The 12159-nt window shown below is 46.2% G+C and overlaps 1 protein-coding gene across 1 annotated transcript in view; it reads left to right on the top strand.

Moving 5' to 3' along the window:
- Positions 1–6848: 6848 nt before the first annotated feature.
- LOC130533817 (VPS10 domain-containing receptor SorCS1-like) overlaps positions 6849–12159 on the top strand; it is a 34550-nt gene continuing 29239 nt past the window's right edge. Inside the window, 1 exon segment of the mRNA XM_057047521.1 lies at positions 6849–7837. Coding sequence (XP_056903501.1) covers positions 7148–7837 — 690 coding nt within the window. The 5' untranslated portion in view covers positions 6849–7147.

A 12159-nucleotide genomic window follows, 5' to 3' on the forward strand; every position in this document is an offset into this window, starting at 1 on the left:
ATCTGGGGAGCAGAGCTTTTTATGCCCGTGCTGGCACCAGACCAGAGAACTTGATACAAAATGCAAATCAGCATTGAGTTCCCGAAGGTGGCTCCAGTCTGTTTGTGTCACAAGGTGGAAGGTGGAGAGTGACAGTTTCCGTGGATCAGGACGCAGAATGCGGGAGGGGCACAGACAGACAGGCTAGTTTTCAGGTGAATTTCAGGTGAATTTCCACGTAATTTCAAGTTGCATCAGACTGTAAAGTGCTTCTATATCTGGGGGAGGGACTAAAGAGATTAAAAAGCGTTAAAAACACATCATCATCTGCTGGACTCGAGCACAAAGATGAATCACCTTGGTGTTGTGTCTGTTACATTGGAAATCTCCCTAAAAAGTAGTAATTTTAATCATTGCATTGAAACTTCAGCGGATTAACTTAACTGAGCTTACTGGTCAGAATCTACACATATTTGTCCCTATTAAGGTAGAAAAGAATAGTAACAAATTTTTTCGGAACCTAATCAAACCACTTCCCCAAGCTACCTGGTGACTCAAAACACACGGCCGCGCCACCGCTAACGCTAATCTCGCAAACGTTTCAGACAGCCACGCCGAGACTTCTCTCCATTCTGTAAGACAGACTCCAGCTAGGTGAAAATGCAAAAAATTTAACAACTTTATTGTAATGATAAATGCTGACAGTTTCGTGACCCCCGGGAAAAGTTTCCCTTGCAGGAAATAGTTTTATGAGGCAGCTCTGAGAGCAGTAACGAGTAACTGTAATTCATTTTCAGTCTTCTTCAAAGCAAACCTCAGAGCAGATCCTACATCTTTCTCTCTCCCTCCTGAGTCCGTGTAGGAATATTACCATAAAGGCTTCAGAAAGTGCATCGTATCTTTATAAAAAGTACCCACAATGAGGAAGAAAGTCCGAACGAAACAGGGGTGAAATCTAATCTTCCAACAACTAAATTTGGATCTAATGAACGTGGGATTTGCAGGCTTTTAACCTTCAGTAAATACCTTTACCTGCCTCGTGGCTCCATCCTTGGGACGCAGAAATTCAGGGGTGCGTAAAGTTATTTTTTTATTATTTTTTTGCACAACAGGCAGTTTGGAATGCAAATGTGCTCCTGTGCTACCAATCATAGCCTGGTAGCAATATCATAAAATATTCATTTCAACAGGAACCCTATTCTGTGCTGGTGCAAAATCCTCTGCCTCTGATGGAGAAGTACAAAGATAGACTCATACCCTACAGTGTTCCTGTGCCACAGCATGTACCTGTCAGGGAAATCACAAAGACTCACGAGCCTGCATCACATTTCAAACGCCTAACCTTTCTGCGTCGAGCTGGTGTTTTTCCCGCAGCGCTAAATATATGAGATGCCCCGTAGTATCTTACAAGCCTGCTGTTTTGATCTAAGAGGTTGCGATATAAGCTTTGGTTAATAATTGATGTCTGGAAGGATATCTCTCTCTCTCTGCAGCTTCATACAACTCAAAAATGACATTCCTGAAAATAAGAGGGGTCTTCAGCTGGATGAAATGGTTCACTTTGTGAATTACTGATGGACTGTGTGGGCGTTCCCACGCCAGCCTCGCTTTCTTGTTGTTGTGCAAAATTCAGTGTTTTCAAGTTAGCGATGGCCTTCGGACGAGTGAGCGCGGGCTCTGCTGACCTCATTAGTAGCCGCTGGCCAACGCAAGAAGGCATTGATCTGTGTCTCGGAGTTTAATGGTAAATAACTGTTTCTTTCTAAATAGCATTTCTTTTCAAGTGACTTTTTCCGGTTAATTAAAGTGAGGAAATGAAGGGCGGTGGAAGGCTAGTTACAAAGAGGGCACAGGTCCAGGAAGATTTAGGTTAAATTTAGAAGCTCCGCGTGCAGCCGTGGGCGGGAACACAGGCGATAGCTAGATGGTTGTTGGCTTATAATTACTGTTCAGTCTTCATTAATCCATCTGATTGTCTGTATGTAAAGCAACAATTAAATGAGAGCCAGCACAACACAGCATTATTCACCATCATTAGGAAACGGTAAGTTAAGCAAAAGCAATGCTCTTAAGATGCCACATCTCAAGCTGCTTAATGTGTTCCCTTTGTCCTTGGTGCACACCCTGATTCCACCTGACATCCTAACAGTAAAGCTTAGCATATATTCAGAAGCCTCAGCAGCCTGTAACCGAAACATAAACCAAAATAGGAGGCTGAAAAGTTGTGTGGTTTACAATCTACACTCACTGCTAGCTTCCCAAAGGGAGGAAATGTGGGGGAAAACCCTTGAAGAGGAATTTCAGCTCAAGGTACGACGCTGAGCAATGCAACTGTGGGCTACAAGAGCCAATTCAACATTTGTATAATCCACTTTCCCTGCTTAAGCTGTCAATTAATAATGTGAGAGACTGCGGTGAGCCTTTGGTGTGGCTGCGTGATGCCTTCAATCAACTGCTGTCTGTGGTCTGTGGGAGGAAATTAAGAGGAAGCAAATGGAATAGATGGGATCCAAACCATTTCTGTTACCGCTAGCTAGTAAATGCTCATAAAGTAAACCCAATTTAAGCTTTAGTGACTCAGCTACAGATGACAGAACATCAATCTGGGCATAGTAGGAGCCACACTAAATGCCATGTTGCTAAAGACCTTGATGTGTATCAAAAAGATATCGATGTGATGACCTGAGACACCGTGACAACTAAAGTAATGAGGCTGTTGAACCTGATTAAGTTCTGCAATGTGTTAAAATGGATGATCCTGTCCACCAGTCCTCCCCCAGTCTAGGTCGCTCCATCATCGACTGACTGTTGCACGTTATTTGCCTTATCGAGCCATCGCCATCGCCATCGCCATCGCCGCCGTCCTGCTCGGCTCCGCTGGTATCCAGTCTCCAAGTGTGTTTCTATCAAGATTTAATGGATCTCTGTCTTTAGCTCCAAACTGCTGTAATCATCTCTGAAATGATTGGATCAAAAGAAAACGCGCAAGCTTAATGAGGAACTCTTCCGTACGCGGGTCCAAACTTTCAATCAAAGCCGACTTTAAAAACTTTTAATTACAAGCTATTTCAGGAGAACTCCGGACCTGCTGCGTTAATATTTCTCCCCGATATGAATGTTTACGGGCTGAGCGTCCTCGGCGCAGTTGCTCCGGCTCGTCTCGGCCCGTTCCCTCGGACCACCTGAGGCCGACCCCCGGGAATCACCTCTGCACGTCTCATAAATGAACAAATGTCTTGGTCATCATTTTTCAGCATGTTTACTTTTGCAAAGACTAATAAGACACGGGGGCCATTACCCACCGCCTGAGAATTTATTACCTGAAGTCGAATCGGGTTCTCATAAATCACACCTGAACTTCACAACAAAGCGGAGACACGTTATTAAAGGAGTGGTCAAAAAAAAAATCCACTTGATCGCTCAGGGAGGCTTTAGCAGGTGTTTTATTTTGCAGTCTTTTTCAGACTGAAAGCCTTTCTGTTGCCTAAAATTGTTTTCGTGCTTAGCACTTCCTCTCAGCCATTATAATCAAGTCTTGAAATGTTAAAAATTGTGTCGAAAGCGGAATAATTTCGCAATAATATACAGTCAGAGTGCATTTACCAATGATCTCATTACTGAGTTTGACTACTCACTCCTACATTGATTGTGCTGCCAGGATTTATTCAGAAGATGCCATTTAGACCTGACTGCAAGCCATTTGAACCATAACTGAGGGTATTCCATCCATGTTGAAATTATAAATTCGCTTCCAGCTAGAGCTGAATCTATGGAGCAGTGGGTCAGGGGCCTGCTCACCTCACACCCATCACAAATGCTGCAGGGTCGAGGTGGGCAGTGAGGGCCGTTGTGTTTTGTTAAATGAAAATATTACAGTATGAACAAAATCAGCCTTTTTCATGTGGAGGAATAACTGAGTGTGAATTTTCCGTAAGTTAAAACCACTGGACAGATTCAGGATTGTTGGCCAACTTTTCCATATATTAATGGGAAAAGGCAGGTGGACGACTGCTGGATCCAAAAAAACCCGAGTTATGCATCAATAACGTCATGATCCCTCAAACGCAGGTCGTTGCCCTTTACAGTGAGTTTAATATCCCACGCTCACCCTTTTTCCAGACGTTCGGCGCTCAGTTCGGGGTTTTTTGCCCGTTAAATCGCGTAGTAGGGGGTCGTCTGATCGATGCAGATCTCATTCCACCACGTGTGAAAAGCTCAGACAGCCTGAAATCATCCTGTGACATCATGCAGTGCTTTTTTTTAAACTTCCAGATAGCCACAACCTTTCAGCATCTGACTGGGGTCAGAGCATTTAACCTGCAGCCTATACCGCCTTTTGCCAAATGATATAATTAAAAGTCGCTTTTCACTCCTGGTGCGTTCCGCACTAATTAAAATGAAAGTCATAGGTGACAGCCCTGTCCTCACACCTTCTCTATGTGCAGCGACGTCCCCGCAGCAGCGCCGAGCTTTAGAAAGGCTGAAAAGGGACTTTTCTATTGCCGCGGTGCAGCCTCTATTATTACATTCTACATTTCGAGCTAATGACTAAACTCTGATATTTGGAGCTTTTTTCAGCCGGGGTAAAAAGGCGAGATGGTGCGTGAATGATGCCCCTTTTCTGCCTGATCGTCAGAGTAATTAGGAAAGCTGAGAGTGAACCAGACGCCATAAAGATGTCATCCCTGTGACGAGCCAAAGAGCAGCCTGCTATTTTCAGACAAAAATAAATCAAATATCCGGATAATCCGACAACGTCCAGCACCTTGGTCTTATTCTTTCAAGCGCCTTGGACGGTTTCTGCTCCAAAGGTTCCGGCACAGACAGCTCTGGGATTGTAGCCGTTAGCATTCGGTGCACGTGACAGAAGTCAGAGCGGCAGATCCGTCTGCTTAATCACAACGATTCCGCCAAATCATTTTAATGTTGTTACAATTACTTATTGGATTTATATCAGAACAACAAATGCAAGTTACACTGCAGCAGACTATTTTCTCTTCCTCTGACCTTTTACTAGCTACAGCTAATTATTTAAACATTCCACTGCCTTGTTAGGTAAACGTGCGCGGGGAAAAGAGAGTCTTCATGTGTTCAGCGATGCGTTTATTGGATCAAGACACGAAAGCGACCAAAGCGATGACTTGCTGAACACCAACAATGACACTTTCAGACACCAGGCCAGACTAAAGAAGACAAAAAAACACGCCTGGCTCAGTTTCTCCAATCTTGGATCTTGCTCTGCTGCAGTGCAGCAGGCAGTGAAACATTAGCGGTGTCACGTGACCCGAGGAAAGTGTCCCACATTAGCGCCACAGCCGGTCGGGGGTTCACGTTAGCAGACAAACCTCATCACCCTTTATATTGAGGACGCGGACTCGGAAAGTGTTCTCTCTCTGGATGTGAAACTTGAAATGTTCTCCATTTATCCTTGTAGCTTACCTCACCCAACGTTTCCACCCCCCACTTGTCACACATCAAGTTATTTTTGAAACAGACAGTCTGTCAGAAACCAGAGGCTAATTCAAGTTATTTCCTGGTATAAACGCGACCAAGATTGATGTCTTTTCCTATGTTCGATTACAACCACTGACACGGTAACAGTGCACAGTATTAATACTCTATACGTGTACGTTTGCTTTAAAGAAGCTAAAATATTCAATGCATTTATTTCAAGCAAATAATGGGAATAATCTACAAGATGAAATATATGTCTGTGCTAGATTGGGGATTTTATTCAATTGCTCTCTCTTGATTGCTACTATAATAAGGAAACGAGCATAAAGGAGCCTCTCTGGAGCTCTGCACCAGCACAACCATCCATGTCTAAACCAAGCAGACAAGCAACAGTCCTCCATCGATCAGTGCACAGTGTCAGGCGCCATTTTTATCCCCAAAACGACCGATTAAAAAAACTCTTTCATGTAGGTGTCCCGGCTACATGAATACATTCGGCGTCTCTCCTGAGTTCTGCTGGCTGCTCTGCAATCCAGGTTTGCATTGCAGCCGGGAACTTTGGCTTTTTAACCAATGTTCCCCGTGATTGAAATTCTCAGTCAGACATCAGTCTGCATTATAGACTGGTTTCCCCTTGTCTGGAGGGGGCTAACTGAAACAGATTGAGACAGCTCCTGCTCACTGCATCACTAATGGCTGCCAATGAAAGACATCTCTGTGCGGTTGACCCGTATGCGGAACAAGAGCACGTCGTGGCTCAGAGCGATGGGGAGAACAGCTCAATATACAGAGTGTCTCCCGCATCAGTCACCAGTCAACGGCATCCTCATCAATATTGACTAAATGTTGCCCAGAAACAGAATTTAATCAGTGTGTTTGGACAGGCTGTAGTTCTCCTAATGGTTCACCATTAGAAAGCCTGTGAAAGTAAAGAGAAATACGCCTGTTTTTCACAACAACAGGCTCTCTGTTCATCTTTATTTACATTCTTATGGCAGATCTAAAAAGAGATCACCTGTTCGTCTCTGGGTTTAATCCCCATTATGCTTTTCTGTCAAAAAATAGAAGAAAACAAGGTTGAATTTTGGGGACCTGTGCCTGTCACCATTGGAGGAGTTCTGCTAATGATGCCTTTGTGAGCTGTTGTGCAGCATAGAGACATATCTGGCCTGGCATAATTGTCAGTAAACACTGGCAGTCCTGTTAATTGATTACCCCAGCCTGTGCTAATGGAAAATGTGAAGCCTCATTGTAACTCCTCTAGAGCTGCTGTCAGGAACATTTCCAGACAGTGACAACCCCAGGCAGAGCCATTAATGTTCCCTTCCCGTGAACGCAAATACCCTACCAAAAACAAATAAATAAGAATCCTTCAAATCGTGCTCAGTGAGTCGAACATAGCACAGAATAATCCGACAGGGACGCAAATCAGACGATAGAACTTTATTAGGAGAGCAGCTTTCTTTCTTTCTTTCCGGTCAGGTTGAGACGCGGGTGCGTGTGAGGAGCCCCCCTCTCCTGTCGTCCAGGAATCAGCCTCCAGCTCCTCCTCTGATGCATCGTTTGCATCAGTACTTGGAACACTTGTGCGCGCACTGCCGCACCTCCCCGCAGCACATTCGCGAACTCCACTTTGCCAGGTGATGACGGGCGGACGCTCAGGAGCGACAATGGCACGTTTTTAACGCATCTGAAGTGGGAGAAATCACCGAGAATGGAGACGCGCCCGGGTCGCTGGCTTTTCGCGATTTTCTTGGAGTGGATTTGGCTTTTCAGCGCAACTTCCATCCTGGCTGGAACAAAGGCGGAGGTGAGGTGCAGCCCTTCGTGTCAGCTCACCCTCATCACGGCGTATCCCTGGGAGGTCTCGGAGCTCGATTTGACCGATTCTGGCGAAGCTTCGTTCGAAGATGCTGACGGATTCGTCGAGGTTTCGCAGCGGGAGAACCCGCGCGTAGACGAAAAGCACCACGCAGTGAAAAGTTCATCCACAGTGCAGCCGGAATTTGGTGCCGACAGCCCGAGAGCACCTCAGGAGGACGGGCAGAACGACAAGGAAAAACTTTCCATCTCCAAAGTATCGCCTGGAAATGTTTTACGCACGTCTGATTCTACCCTGCGTGACTCGGACCTGAAGGAGAACAGCACCGATGTTGGACAGAACCGCAGCCTGGAGATGGAGCAGTTGCCAGATATCGTGACCGAGGACGCGGCTGGGTCCAGTAAGAGCCGAACTCGAAGCGCGCGAAGCGCGGAGACCTGGTCCGGATTCAGGGCAGAGGGTGTGGAGGACGCTTCGCTCTTGGACCAGGAGGAGTTTCAGCTGACAAGTTCGACGTTTGCGCTGAGCGAGGACACGGCTCACAACCAGGCGATGGTGCACTGGTCCGGGCAGAACAGCAGCGTAAGTGGATTCGCGGCGCTCCAAATTTACGCGCGACTTCCTTTGACGCATTGTGGTCAGCGCTCACTGGCACGTCTCGCCGTGCTCATCTGATGTGTCAGAGAGTGAGAATGCAGGGGGACGCCGAAGGGTCTGGCTGAGGAAATCGCTTGTTGCAGGGCGCAGAGCCGTTCGGACGTGCCTCGCGCCATCACGGAAAACATGCACCACATTCACTCGTGAGCTGACTCGGTACAGGCAGACTTGGCTGCAAACACAAAGAAGTAAAATATTCAACACAGAATGCGCTGCATAAATCTCTAAGTAAATCATACAATTCCTTTTTGTGTGCTTGCAGGTTAACACATGAATGAAATCATTTGTCTAAATTTAGGAAGTGGTCTCGGTCTCCTTAATAAAAATAAACACGTTGTCTAAATAATGCAGCCATAAACACCTAATTTGTTATATGATTAAATAAAATGCAAACATGTCACTTTAAATCCCAACGTTATAAAACAGTAGTGCTAAAGTAATGGTGAGACTATGGGCTCACAATAGAAAAAGAAGGGGGGGGGGGATTAAAGTTACCATATTTGTGGTTCTTGGGCCACAGTGAGAGACTCGAAATGCCTTCACCAAAATGGAGGCTAAGTTATATTTTGGCTGATTCCGTGCCGCTTTTGTTAAAATAAAAAGGAAAATCAAATGTAAATGGATCCGCCCTAACCCATCTCGACCCCCCCCCCCCACACACACACACACACACATACACACACACACACAGATGCCCCTGCCCCCATTTGATCAGGTGTCACGTTGGATGGGAACTGCGTGCCCCCAAACACACAGCAGGAGCTGAGGAATGTGCAGGAGTGTGTGTCTGTCTGGCCTGATGGAGATCTGAGCATCACACGTCTTTCTGACATCCTCTAATCTTGCGGTGCGTCCTGTCATTGCGCTAAAATTAACAGCTCGCTGCGTGACATAAGGCCCCGGACTTGATCTTGGGAATCAAAGATACCCAGAAGGTCAGAAATGACAGACTGCGAGACAGATTGCCACGGTCACATTTGACCCTGTGTAATTGTGTGAAGTCACTGTAGGATATTTGACGGCCTCGGGCGACGTGCGCGCTAACAAGAGCGTAAATGAAAGGCTAAATCACATTGCAGCATTCCTTTTTTCCTGACCGCAGCTGTACCGAGTTACAATTAAATAATCACAAATGAGTTGAGCAATTAAAATACATTGAACGTGGCCAAAACCCCACACAAAGCATGTGTGCAAAGCAAAACTGCTGCCTACTGTCACGGAAAACTGAAGAAAACCAAGAGCTGAGGATATTTACTGACTAAACAGGAGATTTTCAGCCCCCCCCCCTTGTTTCTTTCTTGCTGCGACTGACTTTTTGTTTGCAAGCTGATTTACAGTCAACATAAACATTAGCGCGTCCGACCACGTCGGAGTTCCTTGGATGATAATGCTTTTATTTTTTATCAAAACAGTAGGTAACCATTAGCAGCAGAAATGTTCGTGTTGTGTGTGTGTTCTACTCTGCAAGGCCTGCGTGGAGGGTGAGAGATGGGAGATTTGTGCAAAAATTAAATGGATCAGAAACACCATGAACAGGATTTTAGCTGGGGGGGGGGGCAAGATAATACAAAGAAAACTGCGTTAGCGATAAAGCAAAGAGTCACTGGAGTTAGCATCCACGGATGATTTAACATTAAGAAAACTATAGAGGGGATATGTGTTTGTAATTATCAAACATGAAAGTGCGGTTAACTCACGCTGACATTCCAGCGTTGGTGATTCATCATCAGCGGGATTTTGCATAATCCTTTTGCACGGTTACATGCATCGAGTGGGCATTGTAGGGTTCGAGACCTCGCCTTCGCTACACTATACGCTACAGGCCCCGCCCGCTGCCTGCGCTGCGTAGGTGCATGCCAAATGTTCCACTCTGGTAGTTCAAGGACTGAGGGGAATGTGATTTCAACCACCAGTGTAGGTGCAAAAGAAAACGTCTATTCAAAATCGCAGTAACTTTCAAAGTGAATCAGTGTCTCTTTTCTGTGCGGAAAGTCTTTGTCCGGCTTGTTGAGCATCAGGCGGTTGGGTGCGATTTGAATTAGAACTTCGGCAGCCAGATCCACATCAATACACAACCTTATCTGACAGGAAGAGCATCTGCAGAGCCGACGTAATACCTCTTCTCTCTTCACACTTAAGGCGTTTTCTTTTTTTTTTCCCTTTATGCAGGTGTTGATTTTGCCACGGTTGAAATCCAGATTTCAGCCTGACTGACATTAGCATTGAGCGCCTCTCTGTTGTGTTGCTCTTAGATCCGGTCGCCTGATCACTGCAGAACGTTAAGCTGCTGCGAAAATATTTGCCGAAAAGCGGCTAGATTAGAAAGATGCCCTTGCTGCTCCGCTAAACTCCGCTGTCTGATATCGGCATCATGCTGTTCTTCTGCGCTTCCAGGTAAACATGGAGCCACACGTCCTCGGGTTCAAACGCGAGGCTCCGCTGCGATGGTCATTATGACCTCGGTCTGCTCCACATGTGACCCAGCTGCCACCGGGAAGACTGAACTGGGAGTAAAAAGGAAGGGGGGGGTCTAACTGTTGGGTTTTTGTGTGTGTGTGTGACATTGTGAAACATTTGCTGAATCAGAAGTAAGTGGAGGAGGATGATTGGGGGGGTGGTGGTGGTGGTGGTGGGGGGGGGGGGGGGGGGGGGGTGAAGGAAAAAGCAAGGTGAGCAAGTTTTGTTGAGGCTTTCGAGAGCGGAGGCTGAACTCCTGTTCTTCTGTCTATCTGTCTCATCATCAGACCGAAGGCGCACCGTTTCAAAAGTTACGCTTAAAGTTTTAATTAACATCATTTTGAACTGAACAGCTAATTTCCTCTGGCGCTGATAATGGGTTGAGAGAGCGTGCTGATTGGCTGCGGTGCTCTGGTCTATCCTGCCGGCCTCGGGTCACACGGAGCTGACTGTAAGCACGTATAAATAATCCATATTTACCCATACTTCACGCGTAAGGACTCCCCCATCAGCCCCTGTTGTTTATGAATCCAGTCCTCATTAGCTTTTACGAGCTCTCGTGTGACACATTAACTCATCTGCTTCGAGCAAACTGGAGACCGACCAGTTCTGCAGTGGTTTCGTCTGAGGTGTTAATTGGTTTCACGCCGTGTGATGCCCAACATAGTGGTCACATGGTCAGGCCGCGTTTGTTCATGAAAGACCAGCACTGGAGGAATTCTGACTCTTTGCCCATTCCTAACACATGCGCTCCGAGTTGATGAATCTGTGCGCACCAGCTGTTCAGTGCCGAACTGTTTCTGCTGATATATTGCGTTTGGATTCAATTATCAATCTTAATCTTCAGGTGAGCGTAAGAGGCCACATCCCAGGAAAGAAATATTGCAAATATATGGAGTTTCTCTGCAGAGTGCGTGTGCTCCATATGTGATGTGCTGTCGGCTGCATCCTTCCGGGAAGACGAGTGTATTTTAAACTCTGTCTGTTCCTGGGCTGATGTTTAACCTAACCAGACTTCAGGATGAACCTTCCAGATATTTCTGTCAATGATGTAAGACGTCCAGACTGGCGCTCATAAATGCCAACGATATAGGCGGTCGTCACAAATAACGTGTCCGTCGGACCCTTGGGAGCAACCCAAGCTAGTCCATTCATCTTCGCTTGGCGTCCCCTCACTGGGCTCCTTTACACGGCCGTAAAAATCAAATCACATCCGATTTCTGGGCTTATCGGATTATTCAAGCGATCACGTAAACAACGTGACATGATTTATCTGATAACGCCAGATCGATTATGAGAAATCGGATTAACGCACCGGGATTTCTCCCTGATACTTTCATGCACGCAGAGCTGTTAATTAACGCCGAAAAAGGGAGCATGGGCGGGAGACAAAAGACAACAAACGTGGCATATGAACAAAGGGGAGAGCAGCAGCAGGAGGAACACCAGGAGCAGCAGGAGAAGCAGCAGGAGGAACACTAGGAGCAGTAGGAGCACCAGGAGCAGTAGGAGGAACACCAGGAGCAGTAGGAGCAGCAGGAGCAGTAGGAGCAGCAGGAGCAGCAGCAGCGTATCGGCTGTTCTCCATGTACTTCCCTACGTACCAACATAGGCTGAAATAAATCTGATAATCGGACTGAAACGTGTAACGAAGTTTCTGATTATCTAATTTCTCTAATTTCATCAGATTGTTCCAATTAAAGCCTATTGTATGGTCACGCCAACGGGCCCGCCGGCTCTAGCATGTTTCTAGCATGATTGCAGATTTAATTTCCTGCGTACAGCCCGTT

The sequence above is a fragment of the Takifugu flavidus genome, chromosome 11 (assembly GCF_003711565.1).
Source record: "Takifugu flavidus isolate HTHZ2018 chromosome 11, ASM371156v2, whole genome shotgun sequence".
Taxonomy (NCBI): domain Eukaryota; kingdom Metazoa; phylum Chordata; class Actinopteri; order Tetraodontiformes; family Tetraodontidae; genus Takifugu; species Takifugu flavidus.